The sequence below is a fragment of the Protopterus annectens genome, chromosome 1.part2 (genome assembly GCF_019279795.1).
Source record: "Protopterus annectens isolate FY-2018-M chromosome 1.part2, PAN1.0, whole genome shotgun sequence".
In the NCBI taxonomy this organism is placed as follows: Eukaryota; Metazoa; Chordata; order Ceratodontiformes; family Protopteridae; genus Protopterus; species Protopterus annectens.
The window spans coordinates 669416520-669438634 of NC_056727.1; the positions used below are offsets into that span (position 1 = coordinate 669416520).

The window sequence follows — 22115 nt, forward strand, 5'->3', positions numbered from 1 at the left end:
AAATTATTAAAGTATGTAGTACTGTATTGTATTGTGCATAAAAAGTGTAAATAATTATATTATGTAAATGTATATAAGCTGTGGTAATCAGTAAGGGACCCCTACTGTTTTGGATAACTGCTGTGGGTTCTTTACATCCATCTGAGCTACCATTAACTCTGGCAGATGGGGCCTGGGTTTAGTGCCTTATCCGAACAATGTAACACTCCTGAGAGTAGCACCCTGATATGCTGCTCTGCAGTGTCAGTACTGGAAAAGGAGTCTATCTACCTGTTGGAAATAAAATTCATTGCCTTCTGCACCAAAGCAATTGTGTTACCTGTTAGTTGTATTCATGGTACTACAAATCAGTCTAAAGGGATGAGCCCTGAACTGCTCGCAGAAATTGGAGAAGCAAAGCACAGTTTGCTATGGAGTTCTGAAGACTGAGAAGCCGTGGGAATTCTGGCTGAGCATCCAAGAGTGACACCATGTGACAGAGCATCTTGCTGCATACATGCAAGACCACTTGAAAATACCTTTCCAAAATAGGTCTTCAGGATAAGGTGAATTCTAAAATCGCATGGTGCTGGACAGCTTAAGTAAATCAAAAGGTACACTGTTCTGCCTCATTTATAACTGAAATGTAAGGACAATGTACGTTTCTTAAGTGAACTGTTTCTGTAAACATATTTATGCAAATGTACATTTATTTGAAATACCTGGGATGACATTCTTGATTTTCAAGGTTTCTTTTGGTCAGATGAAGGCATGTCAAAGATCAGACAAAATTAACTCTTAAAGTGTAAGGGTTCTGGCATTTTATTTATCCCTGACTGATTACATCATAAAAAGAAACAAGTTTGGGGTTGGCATAATGATTTAGGTGTTTACCTTACAGATACAAGATACAGGATTTGATTTTCACCTTGGGAAGCATGGCTAGACTTAAAAAGACCCCCCCGGGGTCAATAGCCCAGTAATCACTTATACATTTATGATGCAGTTAGGTATAATTGATTGTCAAGACAGGCCTCTGCTATCTATGAAGTTTTGCCAATTATGTATGTGAAGGATAGAAGTATAATAAAACTTTATTTGACTTGGAGACACTGTAGCTTTGGACTGATGTGTACTTTATTTTTCTTTTTTAATTCCTGGGAACTTGTTTTTGTTTCTTTTTTGTACTTAATAGGATTTCATACAGAGGCAAAATTAGAACATTTTCTTACAATGTCATGTTTTGTATGAATGGTTTCTTAGGCGACTTGGTTATTAAAGATGTTAAGTTACTTTAAGCCGCTTACTATCTAACACAGTTTAAAGGGTATAGAAGTTGAACATTATTTTTCCATGCTATCCTAACCACACAAGTGTATGTAACATTTAAAAAATATATACATGTCTCATTTGTAACTGCCTTCACTGGCTTTCAACGGCCTCCACTGGCCACTAGCAATATTTTCACATATGTTAGCAATAACAATATTTTTGCATATGTTATCCTGGATTCTGGCTTGTGTGTTGTGATAACTGATGGAATTGTAATGCTGTACTCGTTGATACTACAATTTTATTATGACCATGCCCTACGTTTGACATTGTTTTGCCATTTTAAACTCTTCTTTATATTGTAGAACAAGGTTTGTTTTATTTTCTGTTTTAAGCAGTTTTACACCTCTAAACTGCTGTTTCTCATGTGTGTGTAATCACAAATATAATTATAATTACTATTTAAATGTACATTGTTATTTGTACTGTATCTTTAAATACCTGTTTGATTACCGAAGGGTTGTCACTGCAGGTCTTCCCTTCCCAGTCTCATCCTTAGAGCTGAAAGCAGCTCTTTCCCTACATAACTTGCTCTAGAACATAGTATCTCCATTCTTTAGGGATTCCCCTTGAACCAGGAAAAGGAGCCTATTTCTTTGGCCCATTCTCCTAATGTTTGTTCATCCAGCTTGACTCTCCATTCCTTAGGGATTCCCTTTGAATGAGGAAAAGGAGCCTATTTCTTTGGCCCATTCTTGTAATGTTTGTTCACCCAGCTTGACTCTCCAGTGCCTTAAAGTAAGGAAAATATTTCCATCTTACTTTTCTACCAAGTGGACTGCAACCTCCCTATTTACCTATTGAAAGTCTAAGGATCAGAACTGCAGTCCTCCAAAATAGTGAGAATTTAAGTGTGGATAGGAGGAATTTCAAGATTGGGATAATCTGACAGTATTTTCTCTCTGAGGTATAGCAGTCTCAAAGTTAGTATATATTAGTAACAGGGCTATGGGGGTACAACACTGATATCTGTGTAAGTAGTGCTGTTTGTGTTTCAAGGTACAGCAGTCTACAAGTTGGCATATATACAAGCAGCAGGGATGTGTATGTATGTATGTATGTGTGTGTGCATGGGGGGGGGGGGCAATGCCTACACTGGGGAATGTAGAGGATGAAACCACCATTGCAAAAAAAAATGCTTAACAGCTATATTGACATTGTTCTATGAACCCTCTGCTGTTCATAACGGTGATGAGCTACATTAGCAAATATGTCAGAGGGGACAAATCAACTGCGGTATGCAGACAATGTGGCATTACAAGCAGAGTCTGAACAAGAACTTCAGCAAATGATAGGAAAATAGAAAGCAAAACTGAAGGCACATGGGATGAAACTGAGTACAGCTAAGACAGTTGTAGTCGCAACAAATGGGGGACTCAGAAGCTGAGAATTGAGATGGAAGGGAAAATAATGGAACGGATTAACAACTTCAGGTGTCTGGGAGGGGTAGTTGAGGAGGTCAGTGTTAGAATCCGAGGGGCTACAGACAACTGGCAGAAAGAGTCAGGTGTAGTATATCACAGAAAAATGCCAAAGTAGCTGAAAAATAGGGTGTACAAAACAGTGGTGTGGCCAGTAATACTGTATGGTACAAAAACCTGGGCAGTAATGGCAGAGCAGTTGAGGAAGCCAGAGGTGATGGAGATGAAGTGCCTGAGATGGGTGATAGGATGCACACTGTGGGACAGATGAAGAAATGAGGACATAAGAGAAGAAGCCAGAGTAGCTCCAGTTGCAGAAAAGGTAAGAGAACAGATTACAGTTGTTCAGGCACATGTGAAGAAAAGCAGAAGACAGTCTGATGAAAAACATTAGGGACTGACAGGAAGAACGCAAGAGGAAAAGAGGTATCCAGCAAAGAGGTGGATAGATTGTGTGAGAGAAGACTTGCGATAGTCAGGCATTTAGTGTTGAAGAAGGCAGGAGAGTGGTATTAAATAGAGAGAGAGATGGTGACCTTTGACATGACCCCCCCCAACCCCATGTAGAAAATGGGGGATGATGATGATGAAGATGATGGCTGAAGTTGTGCTGTGATTTTTTTTCCCCCCAAGGTCAGTACTTGCACTATTTGGCCTTGCACCTCTGATAGGGAGCTCAGTTCTCCGTACTTAGTGTTTTAATATAAGCCTGGCAGTAGGGTATTTTATCCTCTGTTTTGAAAACTGAGCTGATTCCTTGTTAACCAGCTCACTGGATTTGTGCCACATATTCCCAGAGCCAGGCAGCTTATCCTGCCACTCTCATTTACCAGTATTTTAACTTTCTGTGTTAATACTTAATCCATGAACACAAACTGGTGTGTTTGTGTAAACTAGACCTGAAACCAGTCATTTCTATTTTTACATTGTAGTTCATGGGAACAACTTGTAGACAAATGTTTTTATCTTCATTGCATTTATAACACTTGAAAGGAACAGTTTTTGTTTTTATCCCCTTCTACTGGGAAAATATATTTCTCATTGGTTTGTTTTGTGAATGTAGGGAACGATACTAGGCAAATAATCACAGGGGTATAATATGTCTTGCAAAGTACACTTTTAACTGGACACATTTCAGAGTTCCTGCTCCTTTTACAAGCACTTAGTGCTCGCCTCCAAAATCAGTCAATGCTGTACATGGTAACCCTGGTGTAAATTTGTCTGTCCATCCAATTGTCAAGACTAGCCTTGAAGGCAGACATAGTGCTTTGCATGACCTGTGGTGGTAACTAGTTCCATAGGCTGAGAATAAGTTGAGTTAGAAACCAGTCCCTCCAGCTAGTCTTATTTGTTTTTGGAAAGTTAGGCCTCTAGTGCGGGTGTTTTGTAGAGCCACTGGATTTGCAAAGAAATAGGTCAGATAGGATTGGGTCTTTCATGGCTGGAAAAGTGACACACAGATCACCTTGGGGCAGCTGGCAGGTTACTGAATTTAACAAGAACTGTGTTAATCTTTTAGGTTGACTGAAGGATTTAAGGCCTTTATATTTTTGGTTAAAAATTGTTGGAGCCCTCCCAGTTGAGTGATATGTTTGGATTTGTACGTACCAAAAGGGGCATTGTATTCCATGACAGGTTTCGGATAATGGAGGAGTACAATGTTAAGTTGCCCTCTTCAGATTGTGAAATTAATTGGCCCAGATAAAAGGATTCCTGAGTATGGTGGAAATGTGAGTTGCCCACATATGTACCCAGGTCTGTTATTACTGTATCTGTTTGAGGAGGAGTACCACATGTAAGTGGGAGTAGTTTTTGTTTTTCCAAATGCTTCTGTACTGTGCTTTTGAATTTAGATTGACACTGATTTCAGTATGTCATACATGTGCATATTCCAGCCCTTGTTAGAGAAGTTTAATATTGGTGGTTGAACAGATAACAGTTACCAGCTTGTACTTATCAGCAAACTTGGTCAACTATACTTCAGGGATCTTGGCTTGGATGTCTGCAAAATAAATGCCTAACAGGAAAGGGCCCAGTACTGATCCCTATGGTACTTCGCTGCAGTCCAGCAAACAGTTTAGGGATGTACATTAACTCTGTCTAATTTTTCAGTAATGCCAGCATGGGGGAATCATGCCAAAAGTTTTGGGAAGGTTAAGATGAGCAGCGTATACACAGTGACCATTGTTAACAACCTCTGCAGTTATTTTCAGATTAGTTTACTAGCTCAGGACTCAAGATCTGCACCTCACAAAACCAGACTGAGTGGGGTCCAGATTGGTTAAGTTGCCGGTGTCTGTATAAATGAGGTCTGCTATGATGCGTTCCATTACTTTGCATATAAGGCTGAAGAAGCTGATGGGCCTCTAATTAGCTGGGTCTGTAGATAAGTCACAGTGGATGTTCTAAAGGCATCAGGCACAAACCCTGTGGATAGGCTTCAGTCGTACAGTTTAAGAGGCTCAGATAGTGCATACAAGGCACTGATGAGAATGCAGCCCAGTATGTCATCTGGTCCCCTTTAAATATGTTTGCCTTTGTTAGAAATTCTGAAACTTCTTCCAAAGACATTTCAGGGGAAACTAAATTTTCAGGAATACTAGGAGTAACAATGTGGGTAGGTGAGACAAAGTTATTAGTAAATTTATTTACAAATGTGTTAGCTATGTTTTAGGGACTGGAATGTGTGATATTGTTATGGATGAGCTCAGTGCATGTTTGACCAATACTAATTCATTTCCTGCCATAAATGAATAAAGATATGTAGCTTCTTTGCATATCTGTAGTGACCTTAACTTCATACTTGCTTTACATTTTCTAATAGCACTCTTGCTGCCATGTTTTAGTGTAGTCCGGAGATAGGAGGATGGGATTTCTTATAACCTTTCATTATTTATATTTTGATATACAGGTTAATATGGGAGTTTCATCAGAAAGGTTTATTTGCGAATTTACCATTAGAGTTTGGGTGGAGATTTACAGACTTTTTTGCAGCTGTTTTAGTGCTGATAAATACTGGAGGTGAATGTGGCAGCCCTTTCAATTGGGATCATTTGAAGGGGATTGTTAGGAATTTTGTATAGCTGAAGTAGGGTTGCCCTCAAAGTCTCTAAAGATGGTGTCATTTAGTGGTGGGGTGGAACACTGACAGAGAATACTAGTGATTTGAGGTCCGAATTAACCAGGGGTGAGGAGGTGTAGGGTTTGATGCCGGTAAGGTTCATGTTGAGAATTTTAACCTGTAGTGAGTGCCTCTACAGTTTGCTGCAATGCATTTGGTAGTAGGTCAGGTCAAAGATATTAGAGCCTCGAGTGGGTAGTTTTACAAGTTGTGAAAGTGCTTCAGTATATTTTCCACTTAAAAGAAACCGTCTCAGCAGTTCTCAGAGGCCACCTTTTTATGGAAAATTGTTTGGAGTGACTTATGTGCTTTGGTGCAGAGTACTGTTTCAGTAAGCTTACAAGGTCTCCTCTTTAGACTGCATTGAGTAACTTAAATAAAAACCTGTTCATCACTCTGTCCTCAGCTCATTAGAAATGTACTAGTACTCTATTTGCTGCCAGGTGTTGGGCATCATGCATTTGGAATCGTGTCAGATTGTTTATTTTCAAAGAGAATTGTAGGTTTCTAATGCTGCATTCCGTCTATACTGACCTAGTATGCCATTGTTCATCTGCTAGTTGTGGCAATGTAGGTGGGAGGGCCAGATGTGTACTCCTTTTGAGGTTTTAAGGAATGAGGATACCAGACTGACCCTCTCAGCTGCAGACCATTTTTCCCTGATGTCTGCTGGCCATTTTTCTCTTTTGACTACCCTCTTACAGGACACCAGGAATAGTTCAGCACTGGAATTTGGTGCAATTTTGTGTAGAAAATGGTTGAGCAACATTATCCTTTGACCAGTGAGAGCAGACTGGGTAGTGTCTGTTCTTGGTTGAAACACAAAGGAATGACACCCAGTAAATGTTCTAGTAACATGTCAGTTTGTTGGGCCCATGCCTTAGTAGATTCCTGCTGGGCGTTTAGAATTTTAGCATGGTAACATGGTTTTGTTGTATGTTTCAGACTCTACCAAGGCTTTAAGGACTTCTGTTTTTCTAAAACCTGTTGTGGCTATGTCTGCTGTACATTGTATGTCAAAAATGCCTTACGTCTCCTCCACCAAGCCTCCTTCAGATGGACATGGCCCATGTATTCCCTTGTACTAGGAGCATACCTTGTAAAGTACTGAGGTGAGAGCCTTCCGAGGGAGCAGTCATACAGACAGTTGTAAGGGTTGTTTGAACCCTCGCTGGTATTCCAAAAAACGGACAATATTTCCATTGGTCTTACCCCAGTCCGGAAGGTGATGTGGACACCCCAGTCCGGAAGGTGATGTGGACACCTGCATCACTGCAAGGACTAACAGCACCCGTGTCTATGAATGTGTGCTCTTTGGCACATACTGACAAGAGTTGCCTTGACTGTCTTGGTACCTGCAGCTCATGCCCTCCTCTATTTCAGATTCCTGCTTATGCAGAATTTCTGTTGCACTGCAGCACCAGGGACAGCTGGCTGGGAGACGCCACACCTCCTTCCTGGATGGTTGAGACATATGTTACTTGCCTTTTTTCTCCTGTGCCTGACTGCTCTAGCACTTGAACTACCATTGAAACTCATGTGGCTCACAGTCAAGGCACCATCCCCCTGTGTCACAGATCTGGGATTTCCAAAATAGTTTTTTTCATGCATAATCTTGCTTCTTCCATGCAGGATTTAAAAGCTTGAGATATTTCTAGTTATTGTTAAGTACTTAATATGATGTTGGCAGTATGCACAGAGGCTTAAAGCTCTGAGCTTTTAATGAACTGGTTTCTGTGTCTTTAGGGTTTGACTGCCCTAGCACCCACTTGCCTACTGTATGATCTTGAGCAAGTCACTTAACCACACAGTGTTCCTGGGTTGAGACTGAAAAGTCCATCTGGACAAGTGTTCAACACCAGTTAACAAATGAAAAAAAAGTGCTCAAAGGAGCAAAACAAAAACTCATTTCCCTTATCACCTTAATGTCATAATTAAGCACAGTTTTGTTTCAGAAGAGTGTGACTGTAATTAAGTGCCATGAATGCAAAACATAAAGCGCAGAAACGTGTAGTCAATCTTGAAATTCAGCATAATGCCATTAAAACATTTTTGTAGGAGGAGACTTCATCCCACTGTACCCATTACAATGAGTAGCTCTGCCCAAACATCTGTTACTTACACTTAACAGAGAGCTCTTTACCTCAGTAAGGAGAATACTTAAGGTACATCAACCTTGGACTTGGTATGTAGTCCCAGTGTTTGAAATTTCAGTCTCCTGAGGGTTGCATTATCAGTCCTCAGAATTTCAACAGGAACCCAGTCATGTACAGTACTTTAATATTGCCGTCTTTATGCTTTTTCTGTCATTTATACTGAAGCACAATATCTTACAACAAAGTGTTTCAGCAGTGTTTCACACTGAGGCATGTTTTTGTACCCCCACTCCACTGCCTGCTTGCCAATAGACCCTGTCTCAGTCAACTGGCCCATTCATTCCCAGTCATCAGGGTGAAAGCCAGCCTAGAGGGTCTATCATCAAGGCAGCCATCTGGGATCATTTATTTTTTTTCTACTTAGATTATGCATAGGTGCTAGGGTTTTCATATCCAGGGGATGTTGCATGTAGTGGGCCTTTGCAGTGTACAGTACATCTTCATGTAATCTGATTGGTTGGCCCTGCCTCCCCCCAGATTCCAGCACCTCTATGTGATCCCCAGTCTCCAGTGGGGATTCTAATACAGACAGCGGACTTAAAAGCACATGGGTCAATTCTTGGGACATATTGTCAGTGTGGTAGTTCCTTGGGGTAGGTGACTTCCCTAAGGATATACTAATGGTGTTTAGTAACTACTCCTAGCTTGCAGTCTTGTGCAAACGTAGTCAACCAGAACCCTTTGAAAATGTTTTTACTTCAGAGAAGTAGATGGCAAACAGGAGAGGTCCTAGTACCTAACCCTGGGGGTCTTCTTTGGTGACTAGTCTCTCTTTGTGGAAGTAGCTTATCTTGTTCTGATCTCCTGGATATCAATGTGTGAGCCAGTAGACAATACAACAGGTGACAAAAGGGGGTTTATTCCCAGTTTAACTAGATCTTCTGCTATGCCTTAGTGGGGAAATGTGTTAAAAGGTGGGACCAGGTTGAGGTATGTGGTATTTACTGTTTTACTTTCATCCAGTACTTTTTTTTTTAAGTTCACCTAAGTCTACCAGGTTGAGTAAGCATGACCTGCCATTGGCAAATCTGAAATACGAGAATTCCAGTGTTTTTGGAGGTTCCCTATGTCCTTATTGATTAGTCCCATGATAAGTCTTTCCATGGCTGGTCAGACGTATAGGTCTGTGGAAGGTCCTCCATTATGCATAGGAATGACTGTAGCTGTTCTCTATTCACTTGGTACAAAATCTGTGTGGAGGCTGAGGTTAAACAGTTGTTGGGGAGGGGGGCTAAATTGTGCTTTATGCTATTTGCAGTGCATCCAGAGATAATATCAGGACCCACTGATGGACTATTTTTAGCTTTTGATAGTGCTGTTAGGAATTGTGATATTGCTGGAGGTGAGTCTGTTTCAGTTATAGCTTGTGGAATAAACAGGGAGAGACAAGTGAAGTTCAGAATTAATTTATTGGCCAGTAGGATCACTGTATCCTCTCTCACAGTATACCTGTTTACAATCAGTTCAGTACATTGGTGCATTCTGCTTATTAAGAAAAAAGGCCTTGTGATTGTCTTTGGCTTGGCTTGATATTTTAGTCTCAAACTTGGGTTTGATAGATTTTTATTAAGCTCCTGAGCTGCTTATTTCAATGACTAGACTCTGTCATTGTGGGAATTACTTTCTTACTTTTGGTCAAGATTCTGTTCCCTTTATTGTGAAGCATGTTTATGTGGTTCCACTTTTGGGGGTGTTTCTAGGGTTTACCCAGTACTTGTGCCTACAGGGTACAGCTGCATGGCTGCAGCTATTTACATGCTGGTGTAGCATGGTGTTGTATGTTTCCATGTATTTAGTGGAGTTAAGTGGCAATGGTGGGAATTTCAAGCTTGCCAATGTATCACTTAGGGAGAGGATAGTAAAATAGGACGGTGGCTGTTATTGCAGCAGAAGTATCCTTTGGGGTAGGATCCGCTACTCCAGTCAGCTAGGAGCTTACAGCAGACAAAGGGGCATGCTTTCATGAGTTGTGGAACTTGCAGACAGAGCTGGATTGTGGTCAAATGGGGCCCTAGGCAGGGTAATAGATTGGGGCCTCCCAAAAGCAGCCCCTCCTGCAGCAACCTTCTACCCCCCTCCCCCCTTGCAGCAGACCCCTCCCTAGCCATCCCAGTGTTCCATTACTTGGTTATTTCTCCCCATTTACCGTAAACACTATTCAAACCTGTCAGTGTGCATACTGTTTTCTTATGTACTTCTACAGTGTTTACAGATATTGAAGTAAAATAGCACAAACACTGACAGCCATCTGCTAAACAAACAGTACACAGTCTCACAGTGAAAACAGACTTAGCATGCACAGTAGACATCTCTGCCCTTGAAACAAATTAATTGAAATGGCATTAAAACCAACATTCAAAGAAAATGCATATGGCTGGCAGAGAACTGTTTACCTTTGGGCTGTTTTCAAACCATAGGCTCCTTGCACATCTTTTTAGGGCCATGCATACATATCTCTGTTTGATTCACCTTTTTGATTGTATTAAATAGTATTCCTTGTATAGTACAGCACTGCTTGTTAGAATGTGTTTTAAATTTGTAGTTTTTGAACATTCTTCTAGTAAACAATGAAACAAAATGTATGACCCAATAATGAAAAAAATACCCATTTCAAAGAAATTTCAACTATAAACGTCTACTCAGACTTCTGTTATTACAATCCACCAATATTGGTCAATTTTATTTATTTAATATGTGTTAACCAAGTCTGACTTGGAACAAAGACAGTTTTCAGTGGAAGCCCAGGGAGAAATGCTTCAGATGCATGTCTTTGTACTGTGGGAGGAAACTGGAGCACCTGGCAGAAACCCACATGAACGCAGGGAGGACATGCAGACTCGGCACAGAAGGCACTCCAGCCGAGAATCGAACTGGAGAACCTCTTGCTGTGAGGTGACAGTGCCACCACTGCGCCGTCCAATAAGCACAATCTCTGCAGAAGTAAAAGTCATCTGAATAATTCCACATTAACGAGATCTGTAACTAATGAAGAGGTTGCTACTGGCAAGCAACTTTACATTTGAGTGTTTCATCTACAGTTTCAGTGCCTGCTGCCCTCTTGAAGAATTAATGGCCTATGTTACATTAAAAAATAGTAAGCTGGTAATATTGCATTTGGGAATGACTGACAAAATTGACAAGTTCATAGTTACTAGGCATCTCATACAAAGGAGGACACACTCAGGAGTGCAGAACCCCTATCCCCCTTAAAATGCACCAAATAATCAACAATTGAAAGGACACTGCAGTACATAGACATGGTGTGGGAGTAGAAGCCACACCCTTCTGCACGAAAGGCAGTGATGCTGCCAACACTGCTTTCAAGTTCTACAGCACAAACAATGGCTGTCATTTGCTTGAAAAAACACCTTTGCCACACATTGAAAACATACTTAGTATGAGCAACAGTAAACCTCTCTTCTTTTGAAATTCACAATTCTATGAAAATGCACTCAAACTCATAATCCCTTGAAAAAGTACCAAAACTCATTAATTCCCTGAAAATGTACTGAAACCCAAACTTGCAGTTCTGTCAACGATCTGGTAGTTTGTGTAGTGGATTCAGGCTCTTGTCTTCACAGAACTTCACAATTCCTTCTGCAGTCTGGTAGTTGATATAGAGGATTCATTGTCTGCTATAACCAAGTTACAGGTCAAGCCTGATCAAGTTACTTGACTAACCTTAAATATTGATCTTTTTAACATAGAAAGTTGCTAGTATAACAGGATTTGTGCTTGCATGCATTTTCTGAAGGGAATTAAGTTTGAAACTCAAATGTATGACGCTATGTTGTTATTTTGATCCTCCGTGATTTGCCAGAAAACCAGAAATTTTATGATGAGTAGGCCAAAAATATGAGGCAAAATCTGGATAGTTGCATACCTCTCAACTTCTTAGACAGATCCTAAAATAATGGGGGTACAATGGCTCGAAAATAGGAGTAGATTTTAAATATTGCTCTTTTTAGCTTAGAAAGTTGCTAAATTTGTGTTGGCATGCATTTTCTGAAGGGTATGAAGTATGAAACTCATGTAACTGTCATTCTTTAGTGGCTTCAATCCTCTGAGTTGCCGGAAAACCACATATCTTACTAGAAACTGACCAAAACTGAGGCTAAATCTTGGACAGTTCAGAGTATGTTAAACACACACACAAATACCTTCTGTCTGCTCTCTCTCACACACACACCCCTACTGTGCTCTCTCTCACGCACTCTCACTTACACACACACACACACACACACACACACACACACACACACACACACACACACACACAGAGCTTCTCTCTGCTGTCACACCACAACACACGCATACACACACACCTACTGTCTCACATAGCAATACAAGCACACACACACCTTCTCTCTTATACAGAAATACACACAAACATTTTATCTAGCGTACGAACAGAACTGCTAGATGTCCTTCTGTATGAACAGAACTTCTTGTTTAAATTGCATACGCACATAAACATACACATGCATACACACTTTCTGTCATATACAGAACCAAACGGAGACGCTAGTTTAAATTAGATTAAATTCCGCTCACAAGTCTGGAATGTGTTTACATCCGCATTAGCTTGCATGCTTGCAGATTTCTCCTTAAAGGAGAAGATGCCACCACTGCGATGTCAAGAAGTATTTATATATTAATTACATTCTAGCCTCCTGGCTAGAGTGGGCCCCCCACCCTTGGGACCCTAGGCAATGCCTGGTGCTGGATCTGACTCTGCTTGCAGATGTGTATGTGTGAGAACTTGAGCATGCAGATTTAAATGGACACATTGTATGTCAGCATGTAGATGTCTCTGGGATGGTTGTGATCATCAATAAATATTCCTTTGTCTGTGACTGTCAATGCAGCTTGCTTTTGCCATCCTCTTCTCTAGCACATATTTGATACATTTTTTTATTTCCATTGTGAACCACACCCTTCTGAATTAATAAGGCAAAAGTTAAAGAAGTAGAATTCATTAGCTAATGAGTGGATAAGGCAATCAGTGGCTCTTGGGTAAAAAAAATGAGGAATATACTCTAAAAGGAAAGTAGTTTCTATCCGGCCATTTTTGTGTACTGTTTCAGTGATCTAAAACTAAGTCAGGGCTTCAGACTGCTGCCAACAATGCATACTGCATTACTTATCCCCTGAACTTACAAAGGCACACAATAAGGGTGACACTGATGCCATTGTACGTGTTCATTTTGTCGTAGTTGTATATCTCAAAAGATGTATAGTGCATATAATGTCATGACATTTTCCCCTGACAGAATAAAACATATCTTGGTAAACTTTCAAATAAAAGTACTTCAGTTTAGGCAGGTTTGCAGCAAGGAGGGAACAGTTTCAAAGTGAGAATTAACTATTTAAAAAGGTATTAAAGTTGGCTTGCTTTTGCTACACATGAATGCATTTATTGCTTTAGTACTAGCCACGGTGATTGTCTTGAATATTTATAAATATTTTTTAGGTTGTTGCCGGAATGAATTACCGCATAATTGCTAATGTTGCCCGGACCAAGTGCAGAAAGGGAACTTCGAAGCCTCTTGATAAATGCCAGATTCTTACTCAGGAAAAATTTGCTAAGGTAAGATGAATGTGTTTTTTTCTTTTGTTACTGTCTTCTGCAAAAATAGTTCCACCATTAGGCAATGAAGGTAGGGGAACAGAGTACTATGTTACATCAGAGGAAATGAATGTATTGCTGTTCATTTAGATTACTTATCTGAAGTATAACGCTAACACTGGAGAGAGCAGCGGTGGTACAGCGGTAGCATTGTTGCCTCACAGCAAGACGTTCTCCTGTTCGATTCTCGGCTGGAGTGCTTTCTGTGTGGAGTCTGCATGTCCTCCCCGCAGTCGAGTGGCCTCCGAAAGACATCCGTGAATGGGTGTGCCTTCGCTGAAGGTTGGGCTGGCAACTCAGCACCATAAAAATCTACTGCCAATCATTAGTGGACCGGAGTTCCGCTGTGGCAACCCCTAAAAGCCAAAAAGACAAACATCTGAAGTATAATGCTAGCACAGAAGAACTATGTATGCAGTATTATGCTTTTTCAAGTATTAAGTTAATGATTTTTTTTTATAGCAATGGGTGGTGTTATGACCCCTTAGAAAGATGTTGGCGTTCAAAATGCCAAGTGCCAACAAGCCGAAAAAAAACAGGGATCTTGAGAATCCCTCTTCTCCCACCCCCTTATACATACACACTACATACATTTTTTTATTTATATATAAATATATATATATATATATATATATATATATATATATATATATATATATATATATATATATATATATGTACACGTGTGTACAAATGCACACACATATATGTCTATATCTATCTATACGTATATGTATACACCAACTCCAGAATTGCCATACCTAGGAGAAAAGGGAATATTCAGAGAAGTGGCACCTTGGACTTAGAATTCCAATCTTTTTGCCATTCAGTCTCTGTATTTCGGGACCGCATTTCAAATGGTTACCTACTGTGGCTTTGAAGAATTGGGATTGGCTTCATTTAATTTTAAAACTGCCTTATTGAAACAAACGTGAAGGTTACTAAGTGCAAAACACCTCTTGGATAGTAAAGCTAGACAGACTTGTCTGCCCTTTCTGAACAGTTGTTGTTTGTCTTTTTGGCTTTTTCCCGGTTAGGGGTCGCCACAGCGGAACTCCGGTTCGCTAATGATTGGCAGTAGATTTTTATGGCGCCGAGTTGCCAGCCCGACGCCCAACCTTCAGCGAAAACATGCCCATTCACGCATGTCTTTCGGAGACCACGGGGAGGACATGCAGACTCCGCACAGAAGGCACTCCGGCCAAGAATCAAACAGGAGAACCTCTTGCTGTGAGGCAACAACGCTTTCTGAACAGTATGATTTGTATTTTTTTTTTTTTTTCGTTTTGAACATCTGCATCCCCAATTATGAGAGAGAACTTTCTGTACAGACAAATGACCTACAAAAAACTGAGATCCAGGAACACAGCGTCCCTAATGACATAGAAGGCAAGGCAGAAATTTCCATTTAGGAGTCTGTAAGGGTGCTAAATAAAAGGACTGTGCTTCTAGTCTGTTTTTGGTAGCTTAGGATTTTTAGTCTGTAATGATCTTAGGAGCCCCTGGGGTCTTTGATGTATTTGGTGAGGTACATCAGGAAAGGGAAGTTAAATTCAGTAACTGGCCTAATCAGTGCTGAATATAATGGAACAATGACCTGCTCAGATCTGGGTAATATTCCCTTACCAATTAGCTGTACCAGGTAGAGGGATTTCCTGACTACTGTCATCACAAGATGATCAAAGAGGAGGAAATTAACAAATTCTGTTTCAAGGTCCCTAACATTTCCATTTTGAAGTGGGGTATTAGAAGTGGGTATTGTTTATGCTGAGTGCCGTGAGCTTGTATATGAAATGTGATGGTCTTGTACTTTTTAGACTGCATTTTTAGTACACCAGATGTTTATAAGTGTAAAGTTCTTGCCAAAAAGTTTGGGAATCAATGGAGGACTTGATAGTAACTCCTACCCTGGGATTCAATAAACTCTGTGTATTGACTTTGCAAGAAGCTTACACAGAGTTTATATGTGTGCGCTGTGGTGCGTGATGAGCAGCAGCACACATTGCATATTAATGCAGCTCACCACATTTAAGCAAGGTTTCCTGGCTGGCAACAGTGTTGCCGGCCTGGAAACTGTGTAAGCAAATATGGGTAGTACTCAGTTTAAATCAGAGCGCACTGACGGTCCACAGTTTTGCATGGAATGCCACAGCGATCACCAGGGCTTCACAGAATGCTCACAGTCTCTTAGTGCAAGACAGCTGGACAAAGGCCAGCTTAGTAAGGGGACAATGACCCAGAAATGGGGACATATTTGACATATTTGCCCTATAGAAATGTGCTAGAATAACTAGGGGGTTGTGTTAAGCTACATCTTCTGAAGGATTTGAAATGTGAAACTCAAATGTATGTAATATTGAGTCACATCAGTCCTGAGATCATCCCAGTGATATGGCAGAAAGCCACACATTTGATAACATTCTGTGAAAATCTGGACAGTTTTGAGGTATGAATGCTAAGTATATGATCCAAACACAGTACAGGACAGTGTAGCTACAGTGCAGGGAATGGTGATACACATCCCTGGCATTCTGTACTGAAGTTGTGTAAGTAATCTGTAACTGTACATGGACTGCCATGTAAAACAAACACTTGGGGGAAGTGTATGTATTGAATAGGGACACACAGATGAATTCTAGGAGTTATCACAAGGAAAGAGGACAGGTGAAACAACCTAAACCTAATGTACAACAGATGAGGGCATGTCAGTGGAATGTGGTTGTTGCAGCAACACTAATCACAGATCGGTATGGTACAGTAGGGACTGCATAGTGAAAATGTGTATTATGTGAGTGTCACACAAGGTGACAGAATAATGGGGGAGGATGTCTGTGTGGAGATAAGCATCCTTACATGACTAACGCAGAGGACATCTATCAGGGACCCGACATACAGTTGGCGTAGGGTGCATATTGTGAAGCTGTGCAAACTAATTTGCCTGAATATGAGTGTAGTTTCGGCAGACGTCTCCAGGAAGTGGGACACCGATAAAGGCTCATAGACAACATTAAAAGAACCAACTACAATCGTGGACAATATCAGAATAATACCACCAGTAAACCCATGCCTCTGACATAACATATGTGATTTGGAGTGATCAGAGATGATTCTGCACAAACACACTTGTACAACTATTATGATACGTCCACACTCTATGAGGGTAATCACGCACACTGTCTTGGCACTGTAACATTTATGAGCAATACAGGCTAGTTGACTGGTGTGTGTGTGTGTGTGTGTGTGTGTGTGTGTGTGTGTGTGTGTGTGTGTGTGTGTATGTATATATATATATATATATATATATATATATATATATATATATATATATATATATATAGCACAATCCACACTGTTACAATAACACCTATGTATGTACTTTGTGCATCACCAGAACAGGTAGCACATGTGCATCTGGTGTAGCAACTTGATGGGTGTTCTGCACCATCGGACAGTAATGTTTATGCCACAAAAAGAATACCTAGGAATGGCCAATAAGCTTTGTGACGGCTCAGTCAGACAAAAGTGATACATTTCATTACACATCAGTGGAAGATGTGTAGGGAGGTACATGGAGAAGAAGAGTACATTATACTCCGTTACTGGTGTGATGAATGCTGGGAACTGTGGAGGCCTTATGGTCTCTGATGTGGATATCCTTCACATACTCCGTACTTGTGTTACATACGAGGGAATAGTCAGCACTGTGACCACATGCTGGTGGGTGTGCCACTTACCATCTACCGTAGGACACAGGTCACATACTTATTGGTCTTATTATAGGGTGTGATGTTCACATTATAGTCACATTGGTGGGAAAAGACTTCAGAGTTGAGTGCTGCTCAAAACATAAATTTGTTACTTAAAAACTCATAAAACAACAATAGAGGTTAAGCGCTTTCATCCCCTGGTAACTGGACTTGATCAGAACAATTATCCATATATCAAGAAGCCTTTTTATACATCATACTAAATTAATTGATTACATAATATTCAAATTAGTAAAATTTCCTCAGAGTGTCAGCATAAACAGCTACTATGTTGTAAGACCTGCTAGTAAAAACATGTAACGGTTGCAAAGAAATAATTTATAACAATGCGCAGTGCACTTGGAAAAATTACTGCAACTAAAATTAAAAACATTTTTTCAGTTTTTTTTATATAATAGTCTTAACAACAACAACATAGCAGCTGTTTATGCTGGCACTCTGAGGAAATTTTACTAATTTGATTATGTAATCAATTAATTTAGTATGATGTATAAAAAGGCCTCTTGACTTATGGGTAATTGCTATGATGAAGTCCAGTTACCAGAGAACGAAAGTGCTTAACCTCTGTTGTTGTTTTATGAGTTTTTTAAGTAACAAATTTATGTTTTGAACAACACTCTACTCTGAAGTCTTTTCCCACCAGTGTGACTGTTCTTGATTTCTGGTTTGATTTTGATGTTCACATTATACTTGGGTTGTGTGTTTGTTTTCTTGACTTAACAAATCTCCGTATATTTTGTTGTCATTGCAGGTGTTGTCATGGCTGTGGCAGCAATCTTTGGTATGTGTTGATACTGCCTGTATTATACTAATGTCACAGTTGGAGTCAATGATTGCCCACAGTCTGTAGTGCTTCAAGAAGCTGTTTGGACACAGGATGTGCATGTCATCTGTGATGTCCCATCACTTAAGTAATGGGCAGGGAAGGGCCTAGCTGACAGCCCGTATGTATGGACCTAATCACTAGACCTGAGATATAGGTCACTGCACTCATGTCACCATATTTAGATGCCATGTATGTGATACCCACTTGGTGATTTAGCTGTTTATGGCCACATCTTACAGCATTGATTGAATGCCACAGTGTGGATTTGTGTCAGATGCCTTTGCCTGGTCAAGTTCCACAGGATGATAGTGTTGTCATCATGCTTGCCCTTGATGACCTCTTTGAGGCATCTGTCAGATGTAACAGACATGATGTATCATTAACAACTCACACAGAGCTGTTGCACACATCTGGGATACTATTGGTCTCCATTTAGAAAGGGTCCAGGATGACAAGTTATTCTGCTTCACAGTTGAGGAGATTCATGATGTGTTTATACATGCATACATCAGGTGCTTGTCTCCAACTCAGATGGATGCATGTTGATGTACACCCTTCTTTGGGAACATAGCTCTTGTGGAGGGTGTGTTAAAATGTGTATTCAACCATATCGTGAAGGTATATGTGCTGAGTCATGCCATCAGTGATCTGTGATGTTATCGCAGCCCATTGATTCTGTGTGATAGGCCTGGATGAAGGTAAGACACTGCATACTGCCTTGTACACAGACAACCCTCTCCTCCTCCCAAATAACACAAATACTTGCGAGAGATGCAGTTATTTAGCCAAACTGGAGGCTGAGCTCTCTCAACTCAGGACTGGCAAGACCAGACAGGAGGAGAAGGCAACTACACACACCACAAAACCAGTCTCACATAAAGCTATCACAACAATGAATCAAACACATAACACACAAAGACATACTCGGAGGCTCTGAGCAAAAATTTACCTAAACAGCAGAGGACTCCAAAGCAGACACCCGAGCAACCGCCACCTCATGACACACCACAGGCAACACATAAAACAACACATAAAACACAAAATCGGTGTGCAAAGCAGTCACAGCCCTTAAGGCCAAATACAACACCAAACATACTTGTCATAGGTGACTCCATAGTCAGACACACTGACGTCCCACTCACCAGGCTGAACAGGGAGAGGGTCACAGTAAGCTGCCTATCGGGCGCTAGAATCCGCCACATAACACAAGCACTCGGGTCACTCCACAGCAAGTACAAATATGACACAGTCATTGTCCATGCTGGTGTGAACGACCTGAGACGTACCTCCCTGGACTACATGAAAAGAGACATAGAGGAGCTCTCTGATTATGTAGCCCAGGCAGGTATGACCCTGACCCTGAGCAGCATCCTTCCTTCACCAAGAATGATGCCACAACATAGAGACAAGATGATCAGCTTTAACAATTGGCTTAATTTCTGGTGTCATTCAAAGGGGATCCAGTGTCTGTCTGCCTGGGATGACATGCTTGACAAGCCACACTGCTTCGCAAGGGACGGCTTGCACCTGTCACCCTGGGATTCCGGATATTGGCTAAGGCTCTTGCCACCCCCATAGTGCCTTTTTAGGCAAGGCTCAATTTCTAAATCTACCACCCTAGAAAACAAAATGGGAAGAAACTAAGGGTAATGCTGCTCAATGCCAGAAGTCTAAATCTCAAAATGCATGCACTCGAGGCCCTTCTCAGTATGGAGAACATCGATGTCTGTGCTGTGACTGAAACCTGGTTCAAGGCTCCTGAGAGCACCCCGGCACTATCAGGTTTTACCTCATATCATGCGTTCCGGCCCCAAAACCCGGACCACACCACTAAAGGAGGGGGTGTATCCATATTCATCAAGGATACCCACACCTCCAGGTTGGTGGCAACGCACGAAGCATCGGAAACCATCCAGGTGCAATTAACCATAGGCAAAATTGCTCTACAATTTGTAGCATGCTACAGGCCACCCTCTAAAACTCAGGAACCCCACACAGCCTTCCTGAAGACACTGGAGGGTATAAATGTATGTATCTCCAAACACCATTATATTGGGTGACTTCAACTACCCGAATATAGACTGGGAACATTACTCAAGCCCAAACTTTCTAGCCCAAAGGTTCCTGGAGTTCATAAATTCAAATGCCATGGAACAACTAGTCACCGTTCCCACAAGAGGAGAAAATATACTAGATCTCATCATCACAAACATGGGGACAAAATGCTCCACACCGGAAGTATATCCCTCATTGGTGAGATCAGATCATAAACTAATCTCACTGGATATCCACATCCCCCCACCCCAAACAAAAAAGACCACAGTGAAGAACTTCTCTAAAGCAAACTTCACACTACTCAAGACTGGTGTGGTATCCTTCAAGGGCCCCGAGCTAGTGGAAACCACAACCCAAGCTGCAGAAGCCCTTACAAATGCCTTCTACGAACACCTCCAGGACTGCATGGATCAGGCAATCCCTAATAAAACCAAGACTCTTTCCACCAAGGGCAAACGTCCAGTCTGGTGGACCCCAGCCATAAACAAACTTTACAATAAGAGGAGAAAGCTGTTACATGATAGAGCAAAATCCATAAAAGAGAAGACACCTTTGATCATTATTAGTAAAAAAAATACGAGCACTCATAAAATCATCCAAGGCCAACTTTGAGAGAAAAATTGCCATAGATTCAAAAGACAATCATAAGGCCTTCTTCAGCTATGTTAGAAACCTGGGTGGAAACTCCCAGATATGCTCAGAATTAGTCCAAAATGATACAAAAATCACTGAACCCACAGACATTGCCAACATACTGGCAGACAGGTTCAGTGCAAACTTCACCCCTCTCCCCAAAAGGAGAGATAACTATCCCAGCGGAGTGCAGCCTCCCAGACATCTCCAATGCGCAGGTGAAAGCTGCTCTCTAAAGCTAAAACACAGCATCAATGGGACCGGATGGTGTCCCCGGCTGTGTGCTACACGAACTCAATGAGGAACTAAACCCGCACATAAGGCAGCTGTTTAATCTTAGCCTTACCACAGGATACGTGCCCAAGGAGTGGCGCACGGCAACTGTGGTCCCACTCCACAAAGGCGGTGCCTCTACGGACCCTGGTAATTACCGCCCCATAAGCTTAACAAGCCTGGTCTGCAAAGCTATGGAGAGGATCATAATGGAACTCATAAACAAAGACATAGGGGACTTGCAGACATTGGACCCAACCCAGTTTGGCTTTGTCAAGGGCAGATCATGCCTTTTGAACTTGGTCGACTTCTTCGAAACAGTCACCAAGGCCATTGATGAGGGAAAGGCAGTCCATACAGCCTACCTTGACCTTGCAAAAGCTTTCGACACAATACCCCACTCAGGTATTATAGAGAAACTTACCAGCTTAAATGTAAACCCATATGTCACAAGATGGGTTGCAAACTGGCTAAAGGACAGAACCCACAGGGTTAAAGTAGCTGGCGCCATGTCGGACTCCAAGCCGGTCACAAGTGGTGTCCCACAGGGCTCAGTCCTTGGCCCACTGTTGTTCGGCATCTACTTCTCAGAAGTACAGGCTAACATAGGAGGACTATGGCTGACAAAGTTTGCAGATGACTGCAAACTGGGAGCCATAGTGGAAAGTACATCGGACACAGATATCCTTCAGAAGGGTCTCACGGAAACTGATAGCTGGTGCCAGAGCCATGGCCTGAAGTTAAATGCCAAAAAATGTATAGTCATACCCTTCGGGAAAAACAAGGTAACCCCAAGCTACCATATAGGTGGCAATCCACTAAGCACAGAAGAGGTTATCAGGGACCTGGGGACCCAGGTTGACAGTGGCCTTTCTTTGACACTCACATTGCTAAAGTGGTTAGAAAAACCTTCTACATTGCCC

The 22115-nt window shown here is 41.3% G+C and overlaps 1 protein-coding gene across 1 annotated transcript in view; it reads left to right on the top strand.

Annotated features, from left to right (window-relative positions):
- Positions 1-22115, top strand: part of LOC122790693 (cystatin-2-like) — a 128058-nt gene that overhangs the window by 48042 nt on the left and 57901 nt on the right. The window contains exon 2 of the mRNA XM_044058238.1: positions 13483-13599. Within this exon, the coding sequence (XP_043914173.1) occupies positions 13483-13599 (117 nt within the window). The remainder of the gene's footprint in view (positions 1-13482; positions 13600-22115) is intronic.